This window comes from Bos indicus x Bos taurus, chromosome 8 (genome assembly GCF_003369695.1).
Source record: "Bos indicus x Bos taurus breed Angus x Brahman F1 hybrid chromosome 8, Bos_hybrid_MaternalHap_v2.0, whole genome shotgun sequence".
NCBI lineage: Eukaryota > Metazoa > Chordata > Mammalia > Artiodactyla > Bovidae > Bos > Bos indicus x Bos taurus.
The window spans coordinates 25,047,575-25,071,392 of NC_040083.1; the positions used below are offsets into that span (position 1 = coordinate 25,047,575).

The following is a 23,818-nucleotide window of genomic DNA, read 5'->3' on the forward strand; positions in this document are numbered from 1 at the left end:
TGATTTACACTGTAGTATTAGTTTCTTCTGTACAGCAAAGTGAATCAGTTATATATCGACTCCGCTCTTTTTTAGATTCTTTTCCCATATGAGCCATTACAGAGTATTGAGTAGAGTTCCCTGTGCTATAGAGTAGGTCCTTCTTTGTTATCTATTTTATATATAATAGCGTGTATATGTCAATCCCAGTATTCCAGTTTATTCCTTCCCTCTGTCCCCCTGGTAACAGTTTATTTTCTACATTTGTAATTCTATTTCTATTTTATAGATAAGTTTATTTGTATGCTTTTATTTAGATTCCACATATGAGTGATACCATATTGTATTTATCTGACTTGCTTCGCTTAGTGTGATAATCTCTAGGTCCGTCCATGTTGCTGCAATTGGCATGATTTTTTTTTTTTTTTTATGGCTGAGTAATACTCCATTGTATACATGTACCACATCTTCTTTATCCACTCCTCTGTTGGTGGACGTTTAGGTTGCTTCCATGACCTGGTTGTTGTAAATAGTGTTGCAATGAACATTGAGGGTGCATGTATCTTTTCAAATTGTTGTTGTTTTTTTTTTTTTTCCCAGATACATGCCCGGTAGTGGGATTGCTGGATCAAATGGCAGCTCTGTTTTTCATTTTTTCCCCCCAAAAAGATACGTTCTCACTCTTTTTTAAAAAATACTTTTATTTATTTATTTATGACTGTTCTGGGTCTTCACTGCTGTGCAGGCTTTTCTCTAGTTTCAGCAAGCAGGGGCTGCTCTCCGGTTGAGTGTGTGGCTTCTAACTGCAGTGGCTTCTCTTGTTGTGGGGCATGGGCTCTAGGGCACGTGGGCTTCAGTGGTTACGGCTCTTGGGCTCTAGAGCACAGGCTCAGTAATTTTGGCACACACTCTTAATTGCTCAGATGGATGTGGGATCTTCCCAGATGAGGGATCGAACCCATGTCTCTTGCATTGGCTGGTGGATTCTTTACCACTGAGCCACCAGGGAAGCCCTGTTTTTAGTTTTTTAAGGAACCTCCATACTGTTCTTAGTGGCTGCACCAACTTACATTCCTACCAAAAGTGTACTTACACAGACTGAAGGAAATGGCAACAGGACTGTTCTGAACCAGGCATGCTTAGACCTTTTGGGTTTATTCTGGCTACATATGTACCTGAGGGTAGGTTTCATAGTTCTCTGAAATTCAGGTTTAAAATCAATTCAGTTTGTAGTCAAAGAAAACATCTGTCATTCGGTGTCAGTTGTAACCTATGTGTAACCTAGTTTTTTGAATAATACTTACCATATCATATAATCTCAGTGGTTAATTTTTTCCATTACTCCTCTAGGATATAGTGGCTTCCAAAACTTGGCCTTAAATGCCAAACATTTATTTTCCACTTTTAGCACAGGGGATGCTGTGGTGAAGATGTGTTTAGTGAGGTAATAAATGAATGAATACTTCTAGGTCTCTATTTACAAGGGCTCCCGGTGACATAGTTTGGCATTACAGTTGCACATATCCCCACCAGGTCTGTTACTCGGCGGGTGCCGGCCGAGGGCAGGAGTGAAGCTTGGGGAAGGCCCAGGACGTTTGCTCTTTGCCTCCTGCACAACCTCATGCACGTTTGAGGGGCGACATCCTTGCCTTATCTGTTGGCTTATTGCTCATGTGATGACTTGTTTCTCTTATGGAAATAGTATTGCTTTAATAAGTCTTCTGTAGCAGTCTTTATGGTTTTGTGTCTATACATTGGTTCTCCTTCCAAAGGGAAGGTGGGGTAGAAACCAAAGATCAAGGTCATTAAATAGATGTATTTCAATGGGTGCATCTATGTTATGTCTATATGCTCTGCTTGCTATTGTTGCATAGGAAAAATATGCAAACTTTTCTCTTACTACTCTTATGGCCAGTGCCTTTACTGGCCTCCAGAAAACCACTAGTAAAATTTGCTCCAGCAGCATTTGGTTGTAATTTTGGCATTTTCAAAACACTGTGCAATTGGAAAGATTGAGAGTGTAATTACTTGATGCTCAGCTTTAGGTTTAGCTATTTTTTTTTTTTTTTAGACACATTATTGAATGGAATCCCTTTTAAAGAGGTTCTTGCCAATTACGCACATGACACCCTGGCCCTGAAGGGCTTTTACTGATGGCTTTTCAGGCATGTGAATGGTTTGTCATGTGGAATTCTGAGGTTTTTTTGTTATATACGCTGGGTGGAGGAAGTTGGGAGGTTGGATAATAATGTGGTTTCCACTGTATTGTTGGGTATCAGAAATCATATGAGGCAACTCTTAGTTTAGGAACCTGTTTTCTTAACACTTCATCCATCATGGGAGAGGGCCAGAAAACCCTGTCCTACCCACCCCCATGTACCTTGAGGCAGTGTGTAGGCATCTACAGGTAGATACCCTCATTTCAGTGAGGCTTGAAGTCTGAGGGGGAAACATGTGGTTTATATTCAGCAAGATGGTTCCCTCTAAGGCCCCCTAATGCTTTCAAGATGCTGATAGAGCCATTAATAGCTCTTGGAGAAAGATTAGATTTTCAATTAAAATGAAACCAATTTAAAATAAATAGTTGGTAGTATTATTAGCCTGAAATAAGCTTAAGAGTGTGCCTAGGGGTGGGGATGTCAGGACTTACAGCATGGCAGAGTGAGGAACTTGACAAATTCTCTCCCCAAAAAGCAACAATAAAACTGGACAAAACAGTAAAAACCAACCATTTTAGGACTCTGGAACTCAACCAAAGGGGTACAACAAGTTGAGAACCATTTATTCAAGAAAAACTACTAAAAATGTTATGAACAGTGGGAATGTGTGGTGTTTTATCCTGGGGCTGCTTCCATCACCCCTCCCTCAAGTTCCATCTGTGTGGTAGTTCTGCTTGGGCAGGCTAGGCTGCGAAAACCAGCAACTTTGCTGCCAGTGAGGGCTGATTGGAGAAAAGTGCGTACTCAGGCAATTCAGTAAAAACAATAGTGACATTAATGGCAAAAAAATTAGGGAAGACAGCCTCTGCGGTTAGTTTGAGGTTGCAGTACTACTTGAAACAAGCAGCAGACCAGTAGATCAGTCAGAAATTTACCAAAGAGACTCAGAGAATGAGACAGACTCAGAGGTGGGCCTTGAGAAGCTCATACATATTCCTGATGGTCTGGAAGACTGCCTATGGGCAAGGCAGTGTGCAGGCTCAAGAGATCAGAGAAAGGGTCTAGTTATTTACTCATCTTTTGTGGCTGAATATGATGCCTGGTGCATATGCAGAGGAGATACGAGACCGCGTGGCAGAAAACAAAAGCTGGGAAAAAGTTGCAAACTGTACAATCTTTGACTGTATTCTCCAACTCACACACAGATTCATTAGCAAATGGTGAAAACCTTAGTGGCTTAAGGTGCCTAAGTATGTGTGCTTAGTCACTCATTCGTGTCCAAGTCTGTGATCTCATGGACTGCAGCCCACCAGGATCCTCTGTCCATGGGAATTCTCTAGGCAAGAATACCAGAGTGGGTTGCCATGCCCACCTCCAGGGGATCTTTCCAACCTAGGGATTGAACTCAGGTCTCCCACATTGGAGGTGGATTCTTTACCGTCTGAGCCAGTAGGAAGACGGTGCTTATGTATAACTTCTGGTTAATCAGAGGCTGATTACGAAACTATGCTGTGATAGAGGGTAGCTCTTAGAAATCTAGGCCTAAAAGTAAGATCAATTAAAAAGAAAAAACTGCCAGTACCATACTATAGTGATTACTGTAGCTTTGTAGTATAGTCTGCTGGCTTCCTAGGTGGCTCTATTGGTAAAGAACCCTCCTGCCAATGCAGGAGATATAAGAGACGTGAGTTTGATCCCTGGGTTGGGAAGATCCCTGGGTTGGGAAGATCCCCTGGAGGAGGGCATGGCAACCCACTCTAGTATTCTTGCCTGGAAAATCCCACGGACAGAAAAGCCTGCAGTCCATGGCATCACAAAGATTTGGATATGACTTAGAAACTAAGCAATGACCACAGTCTGAAGTCAGGGAGCCTGATTCCTCCAGCTCCATTTTTCCTTCTCAAGATTACTTTGGCTGTTTGGGGTCTTTTGTGTTTCCATGCAAATTATAAAATTTTTTGTTCCAGCTCTGTGAAAAATACCACTGGTAATTTTGATAGGGATTGCATTGAATCTGTAAACTGCTTTGGGTAGTATAGTCACTTTCACAGTATTGATTTTTCCAGTCTAAGAACATGGTATATCTCTCCACCGTTTGTGTCATCTTTGATTTCTCTCATCTGTGTCTTATAGTTTTCTGTATACAGCTCTTTTGTCTTAGGTAGGTTTATTCCTAGGTATTTTACTCTTTTTGTTGCAATGATAAATGTGATTGTTTCCTTAACTTCTCTTTCTGATATTTTTGTTGTTAGTGTATAAGTATGCAAGAGATTTCTGTGTATTAATTTTGTGTTTTGTGACTTTACTAAATTCTTCATTGAAATAGATCTAGTAGTTTTCTGGTGGCATCTTTAGGATTTTCTATGTATAGTATCATGTCATCTGCAAACAGTGAGAGTTTTACCTCTTCTTTTCCAGTTTGGATTCCTTTTATTTCTTTTTCTTTGATTGTTGTGGATAGAATTTCCAAAACTATGTTGAATAATAGTGGTGAGAGTGGGCACCCTCATCTTGTTCCTGATGTTAAAGAAATGCTTTCAGTTTTTAAAAAATTGAAAATAATGTTTGCTGTGGGTTTGTTGTATCTGGCTTTTATTATATTGAGAATAGGTTCCCCCATGCCTACTCTTTGGAAAGTTTTTTTTTTTTTTAATCATAAACTGGTTTAATTTTGTTGAATTTTTTTTCTACATCAATTGAGATTATCATATGGTTTTTATCCTTTAGTTTGTTAATGTGGTGTATCACATTGATTGGTTTTCATATACTGAAGTATCAGTATATGCATTGCATCCCTGGGATAAACCTCACTTGATCATGGTATATGATCCTTTTAATGTGTTGTTGGATTCTGTTTGCTAGTATTTTGTTGAGGATTTTAGCATCTATGTTTATCAGTGATATTGGCCTGTGATTTCCTTTTTTGGTAATAACTTTGTCTGGTTTTGGTTATCTGGTTATCAGGGTAATGGAAGCCTTGTAGAATGAGAAATAATATCAAAATAGGTAGTGAGAATCCATGTTTGTAGATTGAAGATTCAATGCAGTTTAAGGTGCAGTTCACCCAAATTTATTTATAGATTCAGTGCTATTCCTATCAAAATTTCAGCAGGTTTTTTGTTGTTGAAGAAATTGGCATGGTATGATTCTAAATTTTATTTATGAAAATCAAACCAAAGTAGCTGAAAATTTGTCTTTTTCACAAATGGTGCTGAGATAATTGGATATCCACTTGCAGAAACATGAACTTAGACCTTACTTCACACCATACTAAAAATTTAACTCAAAAAGGATCAGAGATCTAAATGTAAGAGCTAAAAATTTAAATCTTTTAGACTAAGACATAGGGGAAAAAAGTAAATTTTATAAAAATTAAAAACCTCTGTGTGTTTTAAAAGATACTAGCAAGAACTAGGACTGGAAAAGGTCAGTTTTCATTCCAATCCCAAAGAAAGGCAATGCCAAAGAATGCTCAAACTACCGCACAATTGCACTCATCTCACACGCTAGTAAAGTAATGCTCAAAATTCTCCAAGCCAGGCTTCAGCAATACGTGAACCGTGAACTTCCTGATGTTCAAGCTGGTTTTAGAAAAGGCAAAGGAACCAGAGATCAAATTGCCAACATCCGCTGGATCATGGAAAAAGCAAGAGAGTTCCAGAAAAACATCTATTTCTGCTTTATTGACTATGCCAAAGCCTTTGACTATGTGGGTCACAATAAACTGTGAAAAATTCTGAAAGAGATGGGCATACCAGACCACCTGACCTGCCTCTTGAGAAACCTGTATGCAGGTCAGGAAGCAACAGTTAGAACTGGACATGGAACAACAGACTGCTTCCAAATAGGAAAAGGAGTACGTTAAGGCCGTATATTGTCACCTTGCTTATTTAACTTATATGCAGAGTACATCATGAGAAACACTGGACTGGAAGAAACACAAGCTGGAATCAAGATTGCCAGGAGAAATATCAATAACCTCAGATATGCAGATGATACCACCCTTATGGCAGAAAGTGAAAAGGAACTAAAAAGCCTCTTGAAAGTGAAAGTGGAGAGTGAAAAAGTTGGCTTAAAGCTCAACATTCAGAAAACAAAGATCATGGCATCCGCTCCCATCACTTCATGGGAAATAGGTGGGGAAACAGTGGAAACAGTGTCAGACTTTATTTTTCTGGGCTCCAAAATCACTACAGATGGTGACTGCAGCCATGAAATTAAAAGACACTTACTCCTTGGAAGGAAAGTTATGACCAACCTAGATAGCATATTAAAAAGCAGAGATATTACTTTGCCAACAAAGGTCCGTCTAATTAAGGCTATGGTTTTTCCTGTGGTCACATATGGATGTGAGAGTTGGACTGTGAAGAAGACTGAGAGCCGAAGAACTGTGGTGTTGGAGAAGACTCTTGAGAGAGTCCCTTGGACTGCAAGGAGATGCAACCAGTCCATTCTGAAGGAGATCAGCCCTGGGATTTCTTTGGAGGGAATGATGCTGAAGCTGAAACTCCAGTACTTTGGCCACCTCATGGGAAGAGCTGACTCATTGGAAAAGACTCTGATGCTGGGGGTGATTGGGGGCAGGAAGAGAAGGGGACGACAGAGGATGAGATGGCTGGATGGCATCACCAACTCAATGGACGTGAGTTTGAGTGAACTCCGGGAGTTGGTGATGGACAGGGAAGCCTGGCATGCTGCGATTCATGGGGTTGGGAAGAGTTGGACACAACTGAGCAACCGAACTGAATTGAACTGAGCGAGAAAATGAAAAGGTAAGTGACAGATTGGGAAAAAATATTTACAAATCGCATATCTGGCATTGGACTTGTAGTCTTGAATACAAAAATAACTCACAACTCAAAAATAAAACAAACAACTGTGTTAGAAAATGGGCAAAAGATTTAGGTAGATATTTTACCAAAGACAAATGAATGGCTAACAAGCACATACACAGACACTCAAAAATTTTAATCATTAGGGCAATGTAAATTAAAATACAATGAGATACCGCTAAACACCCACTATAGAATGCCTATAATTAAAAAACAAATCGTAATAACAAGTGTTGAAGATGTGGAGAAATGAGAACTTTCATACATTGCTTGGTAGGAATGTGAAGTGGCACACCCGCTTTGGAGAAGTTGGCCGTATGCTGAAAAGTTAAACCTAAATTAAACATATAGCCTAGCAATTTCGCTTCTTGGTATTGACCTAAGGAAAATGAAAAGATATATCCTCACAAACACTTGTCTATAAATGTTCCAGCAGAAATTTTCATAATAACGAAATGATGAAAACAATCCAAATGCCCATCAAATGATGAATGGATAAACAAAATTTATTCCAGTACTATTCAACAATAAAAGGGAGTCAGCTGATGCATGCTGTTACAGGGATGAACCTCCTTTACATTATGCTTCGTGGATGAAGCCAATACAAAACACGATATATTGTGCAATTCCATTTATAGATAATGTCCAGAAAAGGCACATTCATAGTGACCAAGAAATGATTAATTATTGCCCAGGGATGAGAATGAAGATTGCAAATTGGCTTGATTGGATTTTTAGGGTGGTGATGGAAATGTTCTATAACTAGATTAAAAAATTTTTTTTATTGAAGTATAGTTGATTTACAATGTTTTGTTAATTTATGTGGTACAGCAAGGGATTCGGCATAACTAGATTTTGATTATAAGTTGTTGCACAACTGTGTAGAAATTATTAAATTATGTGTGTAAGATGGTGCATTTTATATTTATATAAGTATAAATGGTGCATTTATATTTATACAAACTATACCTCAAGAAAGCTGTTTAAAAAAAGTGTGCCTGTGGACTCCACTGGTATTAGCTATATACCTCAAAGACTGCTTTTGTTCTCTTTGTAAAGTTGTAGGCAAGAGAATTCCCTGTGGATTCAGAGTTGGTTAGCCAACATAGTCCCCCTTATTCCCCTGGAGTGCCGTATTTGATGTATGTGCAGTGTATGTGTGATGATAGGAACGTAATGGTGATTGCCCCATGGATGACCAGGAGGCCTAGCATGTCTGGCTGGTGGCCCAGCAGGGCTGGGTTGTGAATCCTTGGTCTCACTGCTCTGCATGTACCTTCCCAGTCACTCTTTGCTGATTCACAGAGGGCACCTTCCCTTAGAGGAATGGAACTGTTCTCGGATGAGGGAAAACCAGCAGTTGGACTCTGTTGGAATCCGTTCCATGGGTCCACTCGTGGCCGTGGACCCTCTACAGTCCCTCCATGCAGCATTGTGGGTGTGATGAGACTCCTATAAAGTAGTCTTTTCTGCATCTGTGTGCGTGCTAAGTCACGTCAGTCATGTCCGACTCTTTGTGACCCCATGGACTGTAGCCCTCCAGGCTCCTCTGTCCGTGGGGATTCTCCAGGCATGAATACTGGAGTGGGCTGCCACGCCGTCCTCCAGGAGATCTTCCTGACCCAGGGATCGAACCTGCATCTCTTACATCTTCTGCATTGGCAGGCGGGTTCTTCACCACCAGCACCACCTGAGAAGCCTTCTGCTGCACGATAATCTGCAAATACCACCAAGTTGAAACATCAAGCCCTTGGTTGAGGTGGTGGCAGGGATCTAGTCTGGTTTTCCTCTGTTTCCTGTAACATCTCCCTGAAGACTGGCTTGTGGCTTTGGGGCTTCTGGGAACACATGTAGGTTGAGTGATTGGATTTATGAATAATCAACACTTCTGCTTTATTTTCAGCCGACTATTTACCCTGGAACCAACCAAGACGCGAGCTGCTTCGTCCACCTCACCACTACCGGCCAGCATCAACCAAGTTTGATAGTCGCACCACACAGCAGGACGACTATTCCATGAAGGGCCTGGTGAACACCAGGAGCTGTAAGCCTCCAGCTGTGCCCAAGCTCTGTAACGTCCCCCTGGAGGATCTGACAAACTACAAGATGAGCTACGTGGCCCACCCCTTGGAGAAGCGCTTTGTGCATGAGTCAGAGAAGTTCAGACCCTGTGAAATCCCCTTTGAAAGCCTCACCACCCACAAAGAGTCATACCGGGGTCTGATGGGGGAGCCAGCCAAGAGCTTGAAACCTCCTGCCAGGCCTTATGGGCTCGACACGCCCTTCTCCAACACCACTGAATTTCGAGATAAGTACCAAGCCTGGCCAACGCCCCAAGTGTTCTCCAAACCTCCCTCCATGTATGTCCCTCCTGAAGAGAAGATGGACCTTTTGACAACAGTGCAGACCCACTACACGTACCCTAAGGGTGCCCCAGCTGAGTCCTGCCGGCCTGCGCTCTCGGTCAAGAAGGGTGGCCGCTTTGAAGGCTCCACCACGACCAAAGAGGACTACAAGCAGTGGGCCAGCACGCGGACAGAGCCAGCCAAGCCCATCCCCCAGCTGAACCTTCCCACTGAGCCCTTGGACTGCCTGACCACCACACGAGCCCACTACGTGCCCCACCTGCCCATGATGACCAAAAGCTGCAAGCCCGTCTGGTCTGGGCCCCAAGGAAATATCCCTGTGGAGGGCCAGACCACATACACCATCAGCTTTACTCCTAAGGAAATGAGCAGGTGCCTGGCTTCATACCCTGAGCCTCCTGGCTACATCTTTGAGGAAATAGATGCTTTGGGGCACAGAATATACAGGCCCGTTTCTCAGACAGGCTCTCGGCGGAGCAGCCGTTTTTCTGTAGGTGACTCAGAAAATCCAAACCAGCAGGAGTTGACAGTGTCAGCCTGATTTTTAAAGGTTGTAATTTAGAAATTGCACAATACTTATAAAATCATATGGTTGAGCTATTCATTGGACCAAAAAAGAAAAAAAAAAGAATTCCCCAAAAATGAAAAAAAAAAATTCATCGTCATTTCCTGGACACTTGAATAAAATGAGAATCACTTGACTCAAGGAAAATGACATTTAATCACTGGCTGATTAAGTCCCCTAACCCTCCCTCTGCTGTCTCCCCATCTTGGGCCCTTTACCTTGTGCTCATGGAATCAAAGCTGGTCTCTGAGGTTTCCTTCCCATCCAGATGTATTTTACTAGTTTAATCGTTGTATAAATTGACATTATGATCGTCCCTTGCCAAGTATGAAGTGCCAAAGAATAAACTTCATTTTGGGGGGATTGAATCTGCAGGTCTGTGTGTTCATGCCACGTGCTGTCTACTCAGAGCAGACCATGTCTCTTGCGACCTCTGGGGATATTTCAGCCTAACTCTCTTGTTGCCTCCTCATCCTGGTAGGGGTGCCTCAGGCCTGACCTGGAGTCTTGTTTTTGGGCCTCTCTGCCGAGGGCTGCTTCACAGGGCATCTTTCTACCTCTTTACATCATGACATACCAGTAACAACAGTGTTGTCTGATGGTTGAGTCTTGTCATGAGTCTTGCCCATGAACCAGGCACTGAACTGAAGTTTCCTTTACCCAGCATGCTGTTCCCCAGTTCTCTGGTACCATGGAGTATATTTTAGGGTTCTACAGACTCAAAAGAGAGACAGATGGAAGGAAAGGACAAGGTTCTATGGCAGTCCTAGGAAAGCATGGACTGCCAGACCTCTCTCATTCCCAAGCTAGTGCAGGCTCTGAATCCAGGGAGGGGGCGGGGGTGGGGAGAAAGGGAGCCCTTGGCAACCAGGCAGCTGCCAGCTGGCCCTTAAGTTACGAGCTCTTCTAAATGCTCCGAACCTGGAAAAAATGGTGCACATTGGGCTGATTCCTGGGAAGCCTGGACCCACTTGTCCTAAAATGACAGCTATGACCAGGCCTCTCACAAAGTGTGACATAGTGATAATGGAGAAAGGGTTGGAGGTTCCTCTTTGGGGCCTAAGGTTTGATCCTAAGGTTAAGGAATTTGGAGAAATTTTTTTTTTTTTTTTTAAATTAAAAGGAGTCAAGGAGGGACTTTGTTCAAGATGGCCCAGGCAGGGATCAGATGGGTTCAAGGTCTGTGTAAGCCTCATCCAGGGGGATGCAGATTGACGCTTGGGTTATCTGCCTCTCTTTTGAGTCTGTAGAACCCTAAAATATACTCCGTGGTATCAGAGAACTGGGAAACAGCATGGAGGGGAAAGGAAATTTCAGTTCAGTGCCTGGTTCATGGGCAAGAAGCCTGTATGTCTTATTCAAGTCTATCTTTCCATGGCTCTCACCTCCCTGGCCCAGACTTTCAGGTCCCCACTCATTGTCTTCTTACCGTGAGGTTAGTTTGTGTCACTGGATTGGGATTTATGGCATTTAATCCTCTTGGTTGTATCAGGTGTGGATGACTGCCCTTATGGGATAAAGAAGCTCGGAGAGATGATGCACCTTGCCTAAGGCCACAGAGCTTGGAGCACCAAGGCCAAGACTGGAACCCAGGTCTTCTGTTTCAAGATCCAGGGCTCTTGACTCAACACCAGGCACCTGCCATCTGCAGTGACTCAGATCTCATGGCTCCACCAACCATATCAAATTGTACTGTCTCTGTTTGAACTCCTTTCTGGAGGCCATTAAGCTAAAGGAGGCCACTTAGGAGGGTAGGTTTTATTATTTTTGTTTCATCATTTTTCACAGATCAAAGGAATATTGGCACTTGATTTGAAAAACTAAATGGTATTAAAATGCTTATAAAACGGCAGAGTCTCTTAAGCAGCCACCCCTTAGTCTCTATTATAACTTCCCCAGAGAACAATTGTAAATAATTGGATCTGTTTCTACTAATATTTTCCCTCAAATTCCTTAATAATGTTGTTTTAGTTGCTAAGTTGTGTCTGACTCTCTTGTGACCCCATGGGCTGTAGCCCACCAGGCTCTTCTGTCTGTGGGATTTCCCAGACAAAAATACTGGAGTGAATTTCCATTTCGTCCTCTAGAGGATCTTCCCAACCCAGGAACTGAACTTGCATCTCCTTCTTGGCAGACATATTCTTTACCATTGAGCCACCAGGGAAGTCCATAGTATATATACTAATATATTAGTATGAAAGTGAAAATCGCTCAGTCATGTCTCTTTGAGACCCCGTGGACTGTAGCCTGCCAGACTCCTCTGTCCATGGAATTCTCCAGGAAAGAATACTGGAGAGGGTAGCCATTCCCTTTTCCAGGGGATCTTCCCAACCCAGGGATCAAACCCGTGTCTCCTGCATTGCAGGTGGATTCTTCACCTTCTGAGGCACCAGGAAAGCCCCCCTATAATAGTATGTGTGTGTGTGTGTGTGTTATATATATATACTGTTGTCTGTTGACTCATTGATTTTAGACCTAGTCTATTTTGGTAGATTAGGTATTTTTAGTTCTTTTACACCCCTTCCTTCTCTCCCGCTTCTTAATATAGTTATATAAGATTGTGTGGTAATGTCAAAACTAATAAGCTTTTCTGATGAGTAGGAAGGGAAGAAACTGGAGAAAGATCGATAGATCGGACTGTTTTAGGAGCACTGAGCCCCCTTGGGGTCTTTGTGACATTTAGGATCATCTCCATGGTGACTCCAGGCTAGATGACCCACCCAGGGCATCTCTGCCTTATCTGTCTCTCTAGGACTTGAGGAATTGGCTCTCTCCTACTCTCAGTCCTTCTTATGACAGTAGTTAATACAAATAAATTCATAAAATACATAAAGAAGGACACAAGTGGCTTTTATGGGTACTAGTGGAACACAGTGGCTAAGAGCATATGAGGGGAGTCCAGCAGACCTGGGTTTGCATCTTGGTCCTTGTCACCCACTAGCTATGGGCTTTGGTCAAATTCTTTACAATGTGGATAATACTGGTCTCATGGTTTTGTGGTTTGGATTGAATGATAGAGTATATATCAATCACTTAGGCATGGCTTATCTTTAACTTATTAAATGTAGATGAGGATGACGACAATGGTGGTGGTGATGATGAAGACTGCTGAATTCTGCCTGCTGCGACTACCTGTGATTTTATTGTTCAGTGTTTACAAGTGTGCAGGTAAGGACAACTGCTCACGTTTTATTTACTTATTTTAAAGTATTTGTTTGTTTTTGGCTGCATTGGATCTTCACTGCTGCACACAGGCTTTCTCTGGTTGCAGCGAGCAGGCTCTATCCTCAGTTGCGGTGCTCGGGCTTCTCGTTGCTGCAGTTTCTCTTTTGTGGGGTTTGGCCTCTAGAGTGCAGACTTAGTAGTTGTGGCTCGGGCTCAGCTGCTCTGCAGCATGTGGGATCTTCCCAGATCGGGGATAGAACCTGTGTCCCCTGCACTGGCAGGTGGATTCCTAACTCCTGGACCACCAGGCAAGTCCCACTGCTCATATTTTAAATTTTGTATATTTTATATAGTGTTAAATGCCTCCTTTTTTCTTATAGTTCATTTACTTTTAGTTGTTCTGAGTTGAGGTTGGTAACTGTACTGCCTGGAGATGTCATTTAAGAACATTACTAGGGCCACAAGAAAGGAAAAGACAGTGATCTGAGCTGATGGGGTCTTGATTTCCATCCCAGGATCTCCCATGGCAGCTTCTTGTAATCAGTTCTATGTATTGGGCTCCCATGTAAGAGACTGTTGGAAAAAGATTCTTTTACAGTTATGAAAACCCATGCACATGTGTGCGCACACTGCTCAAAGACTCCATAGCATCCTATTCAACAAACTCTGATGATGGAAGACTTCAAACACATTGTCTTCTCTTGAAATACACACACATAATTTATTTCATGCCTTTCTCACTTGTGGGAATGAAGTCGGAGCTTAATCACCTACCACATTCCAGGGTTTCCAAGGCTTTCAGCATGTTATAAAAGAAAAATTATTAGAGACCAGAAATCAAATGCAAACAGAAAAGTATGGCCAAGCAGGGAACCTGCTCCAGGGCAGAATCCAGTATGCTCTGGGCTGAAACTCTGGAGAAGCGAATAGGCGGGGCTTTTACAGTTCAAAGATGGGAAAGATCTATTCTGCTCGAAGAAAGTGGGATCTCAGGGTGAGGCAGATGGGCTGGAGGTGGTGGGGTTAGTTGGTGTGGAGACTCTGGTGGAGTGAGTGTGGCCTGCTGGTTTGTGATATGGTGACTGGGGGCATCTACTGGGATATGCCACTGCCAGTGATGGTGTCTTCCTGCCTGTGCTTTGCTCAGGGCAGCCTCGTGTCAGCAGCCTAGGTGGCCAGGGCACCTCTCATTCCCTCGTTCACCTTACAATGAGGACTGCCTGTGTGGTTAAAGACTCTCGCACATCACTTGGATTTTTTGAAGATCAGCCCCCCCCTTTCCAGTTGGCCTCCCGATTATGATAGAAACATAGCACCAATCTCCAATCTACTGCTTGTTGCATTTTTGCAGGAGTCAATGTCTTTGAAGATGGGCCCCCTTTTTTGGCCTTGGCTCCAAGATCTTAGGCCAGACAGTGGCTAGAGGCTGGGGAAGGCAGGGCCCGTTGTCAGTGATTCTTTCAGCAGGCTCCACTTTTAGCACCATTTGTCCGTCTGCTCTCTGTGGTACCTGCTATTTCAGATCCTGAGCTCCTGCCAGATTCTGCCTGTCAGACCCACTCCTTATCAGCCCCAGCATTCCTGTGGTATTTTTATTCTGGGCTTGTCTGCTCCGTGCTTGTCAGTCATTATTTTTCAGTCTCTCTCCTGCCTTCTTCCATTTTTTTGAAAACCCTGTTCACTGATGACCCTCCTCCCATCTTCTTCACTATGGTATTTTATAATTTCATTATTGCTTAAAAGAGTTGAATGGTGTATGTGTGGGGGTATGCTGGAGATGAGCTCGAGTTGGCAGCCACCCTTGCCTGGGCAGAGAGCCCACTGAAGGTGGAGCAAGACTAATGGACTTTCTTGGGGTCTTCTCCACTGGTAAGTGCACCTGGAGGGTGAGTTTTTCCCCTGAAGGGACTGAAAGGTGAACGTGGGCAGTCAGCATAGAATACGTACCAGGTCAGCTATTGTTTGCCGTGAAGAGAGTCCTGGATCTTGGGCCACTACCTTCTAAACCCCAGGCTGTTCCCCAAGGCTGTGCATATGGCTTTGGACAGCATTCTCCCACTCCATCCTCGGCCCCAGCTGCTGTCCTCCTTACCCGTTTCAGACATCACCAGCGGTTTCATGGAGGAGGGTCTCGGGGCTCAGAGAGAGCCTTCTACTGAAGCAGAAACCACAGCCCAGTTCTGACACCAGGGGCATCAGTCCTGGCCAGGGCCTTGCTTGGGGGTGACGAGGGAGCCAGCACTCCCTGCTCTGTCTACAAATACCTTTTCATTTGTAGTCACACTGCCCTAAAAGTATTTGCAGTAATGTTACCAGAGCAGCTGTCCTCCCCACCCTCTTCCACACTTCTACCTGTAACGCAGAAGGGAAGCAGATTGCTCAAAGGCACTAGGATCAGCACAACAGACCCTTCCCAGAGGGGTGCTCTCTTTTGGCGATCTGGTCATTTAGGGCTTGAAGATGCACTGAGTGATCCATAATCTCCAAAAGAGCTTTTCAGCTGTGCAGCTGTCGTGAGGAAGTAGCTGGGCTGGTGGGATGTGTACGGGTCCTAATTGAGGATTAAATGGCCCCCTGGCTCCTCAGACCTGCCAGGCCATCACCCAGGCGCACATCTGGTCCTCAGACCTTGAAGCAGAGGACAGAGGCCCTTCTGAGCATATGCGCTGGGGGTGGGGGCCGGCAGAGGCATTTTCTTTGGCCGGACAAGCTCAGAGTTTCCACATGGCTGGCTGAGCAGGTGGTTGTCCGCTCCGCACTTTGAGGGTGCCCTGGGGGAGCCTAGGAGACTGTGAACCTTTCAGAACATGTGCTCTGGATTCTGGAAAAGGCATCAGGGTAGTGCTAAGCTGGGCTCCTCTTTAAGTCCTCCTTCTGGGCCACAGGTGCCTGGGTCCCTGCCTCTGGGCCCTAGGGTGCTAATATGAGACGTACTGATGGCTTTTCCTTGTCAGGTCTTGAGGAGTGGCAGCAAACACAGCTTGATGCTAACTGAAAGGATTCGGGAACTTTCCACTCCTGTGGCTGAATCTAAAACACTGATTTTCTTGGGCTTTTGCTGCCCAAACCAGACAGCCTGTCTGTATACCTGTGACCTGCCTACCTCATCAGGACCAAGGTTGTTCTTTCAATGATGGGGTGAAGCTTGGTTTCTTCTATGTGACCCCAATGCATGCATGTTACATCACTTCAATCATGTCCAACTCTGCGACCCCATGGACTGTACCCACCAGGCTCCTCTGTCCATGGGATTCTCCAGGCAAGAACATGGGAGTGGGTCACCATGCACTCCTCCAGGGATCTTCCCGACTTGGGGATCGAACTGCCATCTCTTGCGTCTCCCACATTAGCAGGCAGGTTCTTTACTACTGGTGCCACCTGGGAAGGCATTTCATGTTATAGGAGCAGAAAACAGAGGAGCCTGCAAACACCCTTTAAACAGGCAAGTAGCTGCTTAAGGCAGACAAAATGCCTGTAAAATGACTGCAGTTTGACACATCTATGCCAGTGAATGACTTATAAACTAAGAAATGGAATTTTTTGGGCAATAGGCTCTCTTGGGCTTAAAAAAACAACAAAACTTTTCACTTGAGTTTCTAAGCAGGGCACAGTGCTTACTGTTGACTTGGAGAGACTCAATTCTTGGCTAAGCATTGTAACACCTCTTACATTCAGAGGTCAGTTATTTGGAAACTTCAGCTGTCCAAAACTGAGGCAAGACCTGGAAATAAGCATCTTGTAAGCTGCCAAAGTCATTGACATGCATTTCATGTGTGGAAACTCAGGTACTTTACACAGTGTGCACTCTCAGCATATTGGCCCCTCTCCTCCACTTTAAAAAAAAAAAAAAAAACACACACACACACAGACTTCCAATGAGTTTTTTCCCTGTTTATTAGCCCACAGAAGAGTGAGAAAGACTGCTGCTAGTATGACACATTTAGAACAGAAAGCACAGACAACTAATAGCTTGGCACTGGGACTAGAGGCCAAAAAAAAAAAAAGACTATTAAAAAATGCAGTATTCAAAAGCATGGCAGCTCATGAATCATCCCAGTATAACACACACACACACACACGTATGTGCATACATATTTTATTGAGTCTGGAAAATACACCACAGTTTGTGCATATGACCCCAATTTAGTAAAAAGAAGAAAAAATCATACACATTTTAAAAGTCTGGGTAAATGCATCAACAGTGTTAGAAAAATAAATTCCCATTTGTCTCAGAATAAAAGGGAATGGGGATTTGGAGTATTTTAATATAAGGTTAACCTACAGGTAATGTGTATCAGCCCAATGTCTTTTCTGTGGAATACCAGCCCTGGGATATGGTCTTCAAATATGTTCATTGGACATGTAGATCAGGGAGAGGCTGCCTATTATATCCTCCTGTTGGAGATGCATGATGCATTTTGATCCTTTGAAGTCTCTGTGAAGCCCTATAAATGGCAACCCACTCCAGTACTCTTGCCTGGAAAATCCTATGGACGGAGAAGCCTGCAGGCTATAGTCCATGGGGTCGCAAAGAGTCGGACACGACTGAGTGACTTCACTTTCACTTTCTTTCACTTTCTATAGTAAAGGCACCTTGTTTAACTTTGTATATTCCAGGCCGTGAATTAGAATTCTTGTAATTACAAGTACTCAAACTAAAAAAGAGTATTTGTTGGTTCAGGCGGTTGAGCGGTCTAGAGCTTTGTCTGTGGCCTTCAGGCATAGCTGGAACCAGGGGCTTGAATGCTGTCATAGGAGCGTTCTTTCCCTCTGCATTGCCTTCTCAGGCCCTTTCTACATGCCTTCTCAGGCCCTTTCTACATGGTAGCTTCCAGCAATTGTGAGTTTACAGCATCCTTTTAGCTAAAGTGCTTCTCCTTTCCAGTGGTTCTAGTAAACTTCCCTGAATTGAGTCTCTCTTGCTTGGCTGAGTCTCATGCTGTTCCCTGAACTGATGGCCCTGGCCAGGGAAATGGAAAATACTCATTCTCTGGGCCAGGATCACCCAGACACCCCTGGACTGAGCAGTGTATACACATGTGGGGTCAATCCCATGAAAACTACATGAACTGTAGGAGAGCTGGGGTGAGGGGGCTGCCCCAGAGAAAACTGGGATGTGGTTTCCAGGGAAGCAAGGGATGGATGTTGAGCAGGAAACAATAGTTTCCAACTCTGACAACAGAGTCCTTTTGTTGTGCAAGACCCATTGGAGCATACATGGAGAAACGCTGCCAAGAGATCATTGCACTTTTTTTTTCAAAGAAGTTTAGAATGTAGTACAACACACGCTTGCAAACATGTGGTTGGACCTTTTTTTGATGATGCAGAAACCCAGTGGATTCTGCCGGGCCTCGGGGTCAGCTCTGAGTGCTGAAACATCCTGTTCACCAGCCACTGAGGTTGTTTGGCTTCTTGATAAATGGGAGGTTATGGCACAGCCAAGTACAAGGCCCAGGGAACCTGGGAATGTTCACGCATGGGACAGGGGACGTAAGTGCGAACTCCTGTGTCGATTTCCCACAGCACCAGCACACACCACCTCATTTTATCCACACACAGCCCTGCTGTGTTTGTTATTCTCCTGTCCAGGCAGGGAGTTGAGGCTCAGAGAGGTTAAGTAACTTGGCCAATTACTCACAGCCTTGCTCAGGACATTGGAGGAAATGACATTTGTAAAACAAACCTTGTGAACAGCAAAGATGTTTTTGAATGATGCCTTGGATGCAGATGACACCACCCTTATGGCAGAAAGTGAAGGGGAACTAAAAAGCCTCTTGATGAAAGTGAAAGTGGAGAGTGAAAAGGTTGGCTTAAAGCTCAACATTCAGAAAACAAAGATCATGGCATCCGGTCCCATCACTTCATGGGAAATAGATGGGGAAACAGTGGAAACAGTGTCAGACTTTATTTTTCTGGGCTCCAAAATCACTACAGATGGTGACTGCAGCCATGAAATTAAAAGACGCTTACTCCTTGGAAGAAAAGTTATGACCAACCTAGATAGCATATTCAAAAGCAGAGACATTACTTTGCCAACAAAGGTCCGTCTAGTCAAGGCTATAGTTTTTCCTGTGGTCATGTATGGCTGTGAGAGTTGGACTGTGAAGAAGGCTGAGTGCTGAAGAATTGATGCTTTTGAACTGTGGTGTTGGAGAAGACTCTTGAGAGTCCCTTGGACTGCAAGGAGATCCAACCAGTCCATTCTGAAGGAGATCAGCCCTGGGATTTCTTTGGAGGGAATGATGCTAAAGCTGAAACTCCAGTACTTTGGCCACCTCATGCGAAGAGCTGACTCATTGGAAAAGACTCTGATGCTGGGGGTGATTGGGGGCAAGAGGAGAAGGGGACGACAGAGGATGAGATGGCTGGATGGCATCACTGACTCGATGGACGTGAGTCTGAGTGAACTCCGGGAATTTGTGATGGACAGGGAGGCCTGGCGTGCTGCGATTCATGGGGTTGCAAAGAGTTGGACACGACTGAGCGACTGATCTGATCTTGGATTTGGACGAAGGAGGATGCTAGTTAGATAGAAGCAAGAGACGCTGGAGGTTGAGAAAAAAGAACACAATTTGGAATGCTGTATGTAAAAAAAGTTTTTATTTGCCCACACTGTGTAGCGAGTGGGACCTTAGTTCCCTCACCAGAGATCAAATTCATGCTCCCCTGTGTTGGAAGTGAGGAAGCACAGCCGCTGGACCGCCAGGGAGGCCCCTGGAGTGTTCAAGGGGCCATTCAGTTTGCAGGTGTGTGGCCTCTGAAAGAATAAGATGGAAAGAACTATGTCTGTATGAGTGATTCTTCACTGTACCTAGTACTGAGTTAGCATTCAGACTTAAGAATTACTTCTGGACACACCCCACACACTCACACACAGATATAAAAATATGGATTAAGTTGTAATAGGACTTCTTTACATGATGCTCACTTGCTTTACAAGTCAAATATATAAAAAGGAATGATTATATCCAGAGATAAAGGTTATTTGCAGAGATTTTTTGTATTTTAAGCTTTCAATCTAAAATAATCACTTTAGACTCTAGAAAAAGATCCCTTGGGATTTTCCAAGGAAAAATATATTTTCATCTTGTGATCTGCTAACATACGGTCCATCTACTGTGTTGGTTTTGTTATGAGCTCTCAAAGGGAGGCAGCGTCCTGGGCTCTGGTGATGGCTGTACGTCCTACCTCTGTGTGCCTGGCTGCCCCGGGGGTCCATCTGACTTGAGGTTATGACAGTGTTTGTGCAGCCCTTTCCCCAGACTCCTGGGTCAGCTACAGTTCTCACCACCCTCCTGCCCCGGGGCCACCCCCGGGGGACCCATCCAGACAGCCTGTAGGCGTTCTCCAGTTTCCCAGCGAGCTTGCATCCAGTGAGTCCCTGGTCTGGTGGGTGGTTGCTCAGGAACCTTGCCTTCTCCCTCCACACGTCGCGTCATATGTGCCCCCTCTCCCTGGATACGCCTCCCTCTCCCCTCTGCCCCACAACTGCTGTCTTAGCTCCAGCACTAGGAGGGACAGGATGCCCCATCTGTCACAGCATTGGGCACACTTCTCCTTTTCTTGCCATCTGTACATACGTGCATACATAGATTTAGTCATCTCTTCAGAAAATATTTATTAGATGCTTTGGGCTAATCAGTAAACAGAGAAGATGCAGATCCTACCCTTCGTGGGGCTTATTGTCTAGTCGGGGAGAGACAAACAAAAATATACTGTAAAACTAACATGCACTTCCGTGGTGGCTCACTGGTAAAGAATCTGCCAGCCAATGTAGGTGATGTGGGTTTAACCTCTGGGTTGGGAAGATTCCCTGGAGAAGAAAATGGCAACCCACTCCAGAATTCTTGCCTGGGAAATTCCATGGACATAGGAGTCTGGCAGGCTATAGTCCACGGAGGTTGCAAAAGAGTTGGACACGACTTAGTGACTAAACAACAACAAATACGTATATCTAATAATGTATAATATATAATATAAATGCAATAATAAACACATGATAAAAAGTATCATGTGTATGGTAACTTAGAAGGTGATAAGAGCCATGGTAAAAGGAAAAGGTCATCAGGATTAAGAGGACCTGGGAGTTCTGGGAGACCCAGGGTGTCTTGAACGGAGTAGTCAGGGTGGGCCTCACTGAGAAAGGGAGACTTGAGAGTTTCAAAGGAAGGGAGAAGGCTGCTTAGGAATAGCTAGAGCACAGGCCCTGACATGAGCATATTTCAGTCCAGGTGTGTCCAGGGAGTGGTCCTGAGGCCAGGGCCAGGCCAGTGCAGAGACCACCGCCGGGAATCTGGCTTTTACTCCAAGGCGAGCCAATATTAAACTTGCAACTGGGAAGTGCCCGGATCAGGTTTCTATTAGTTGTCACTGTGGTCACCCTGTCGCATGCTTTGAGGGGCAGCAGTGGGCCAGGGTAACAGCAGGGCTTGGTAGGGGGCTTCTTACCTAGAGAAAGATGCCTGGCTGGTGGAGTTGGGGGCAGTGAGAAAAGTGGCCCATCCTGGCACGTTCTGAAGGTAGACCACATGGAGTGGCTGACTGAAGGTAGAGTGAGATGAAGAGGGAATCAAGCATGACTCCAGAACCTTCGATCTGAGTAACTGGAAGGATGGAGCTGCCATCCACTGAGGTCGAGGAGGCTGGGCTGGGATGTCTGAGTGCGGGACCATCATTCATATGGGCAGTGAGGTGTAGGAGGGCCCTTGCAGCCAGGAGGGCCTGGCACTTCCACTCACCACTGTGGATCCAGTAGCTCAGGGGTGACTGGAGCATCCTAGGGTTTTCTAGAAATGTGTCCTCTTTCTGCCCTCCTTCCTCCCCTACAACTTTTATAGGGATATTGGGTTCTTTCCTGAAGTACAGAAAGAAAGATCTTCTGAGTTCCCAGAAGATCACCAGGATTGGACAGGTAATTATAATTGTGTTGGGTGCTGTGAGGGAGGAGGAGAAGGATGGGAGTCAGCTTGGAGAATGGTGATGGCTCCCTGGAGCTTGTAACTATCCTGATGATGTGGGACTCCCCTCACCTTCCCACTTTGCTCCGCTGTCTCCTCTTCCCCAGCCCCTCCAGCCACAGTCACCCAGATCTTGTCTTTCAGGATTTCTTCATCCTTTTATAGGGTTACACAGTGTCATCTTCTCTTGGTTGCAGTCTTCTTTATTTTCACCCATCATCATCTTTTCAGTGAAACAAGAAGCATTTGTGGGTAGCCACTCTATTTAGAAGAGGGGGTATGGTAAATAATCGTCATTTTATTTTTTTTCAGCCACAAGTCCAAACTTGGCCCTGAAATAAGTGGATGTGTGTGATGAGGGAAGAGAAGGGGGGCAGAGGGGGGAGAGATGCTTTGTGAACACAGGGTTTCCTACCTTTGGCCCTGATTTTGTGTCTCTGTGGGCTGACAAAGGACTGAGAGCCTCAGCTTTCTACCTTGGCTGTAAGGCAGTGGGGGAAAGTACTGTAAAATTAGGAAATCTTTAAGAAGCAAACATCTTAAAGCCTCCATATTTTCCCTGCCCTGGGTGCCAAGACAACTCACAAGTGAAGAGTAAGTGGTGGTGGCTGTGGTGGTTGGCATTCCATGGCTCATGGAAGATGAGAAGGGGAAGGAAGATGGAACATGGAGTCTCCAGGGAGCTGAGGTTAGTCACGTAGAGATGAGGCTGGGCTGCTGCAGGGTGCCTTGGGGCATTTCACTGAGTCTGTTCCTTATCCTGACAACAGTAGGAAGGTGTAGAAGGCTTTAGAACAGAGGACTGGTGTAACCCAAATCGTCTTTTGAGATTTCTTGGTGAATGAATTTAAGCCATTTGGCTGACCAATAATTTCTAGTTTATCTTGGGAAAATAGGAGCTCCATCAGGAAAGGCTAGAGGGCTTCCCTAGTGGCTCAGTGGTAAAGAATCCACCTGCCAATGCAGGAGACACGGGTTCGATCCCTGATTTGGGAAGATGCCACATGCCGCGGAGCACCACAACTGTTGAGCCTGTGCTCTAGAGCCTGGGAGCTGCAGCTACTGAGCCCATGTGTCCTAGAGCCAGTTCTCCGCAACAAGAGAAGCCACTGCAACGAGAAGCTCGAGCACCGCAACTAGAGAAAAGCCCGTGAAGTAACAAAGACCCAGCACTGCTAAAAATAAAATTATTAAAAAAAAAAAAAAGGCTGGAGCTCTCAGTTTCCACTTACACCGCCTCATTCCTTAAGGTGGTATGTTTCAGTGGAAACCATCTCACACCAAATTCTGATATTAGGCTTGTATATTAGTCTCTCAGTTGTGTCTGACTCTGTGACCCCATGGACTGTAGCCCGCCTGGCTCCTCTGTCCATGGGATTTCCCAGGCAAGAATACTGGAGTGGGTAGCCACTCCCTTTTCCAGGGGATCTTCCTGACCCAGGAGTTGAACCCAGGTCTCTTGAATTGCAGGCGGATTCTTTACCATCTGAGCCACCAGGGAAGCATATCAGGTACGAGCCATAAAGTGCCCACAAGCTTGCCCAGTGCTCTGTGAACTTGAATAAGTCCTATTGTTCCAGCCCTAGGCACTCTGACAGTTATTCCAAGGTGGATGTTCTTATGATAAAATCAGCCCAAACCTTCTCTGGTTAGATCAAGCAAGAGTTGGGGGGTAGACTTGGAGCTCTAGGCTGTTGGGTTTACTGGATACTTAGACTGTTTATAAGGGCTGTGGTGCTTGTGTGCCCTTTCCAATCTGCCAATACAACTAATTCACTGATGTGTAATTAATGAA

At 44.7% G+C, this 23,818-nt stretch overlaps 1 protein-coding gene and 1 long non-coding RNA gene across 3 annotated transcripts in view; both read left to right on the plus strand.

Annotated features, from left to right (window-relative positions):
* The window catches only part of SAXO1 (stabilizer of axonemal microtubules 1), a 110,042-nt gene extending 100,064 nt beyond the window's left edge, over positions 1-9,978 (plus strand). The window contains exon 4 of the mRNA XM_027550789.1: positions 8,874-9,978. Coding sequence (XP_027406590.1) covers positions 8,874-9,877 — 1,004 coding nt within the window. The 3' untranslated portion in view covers positions 9,878-9,978. The remainder of the gene's footprint in view (positions 1-8,873) is intronic.
* A 2,997-nt stretch (positions 9,979-12,975) lies between these two features.
* Positions 12,976-23,818, plus strand: part of LOC113897011 — a 28,432-nt gene continuing 17,589 nt past the window's right edge. The window contains exon 1 of one of the 2 annotated variants that reach the window (XR_003512212.1): positions 12,976-13,069. This is a non-coding gene — a long non-coding RNA (uncharacterized LOC113897011). Of the gene's footprint in view, positions 13,070-14,584; positions 14,936-23,818 lie in introns of those variants that run through there. The other variant, XR_003512211.1, reaches the window with a different exon arrangement.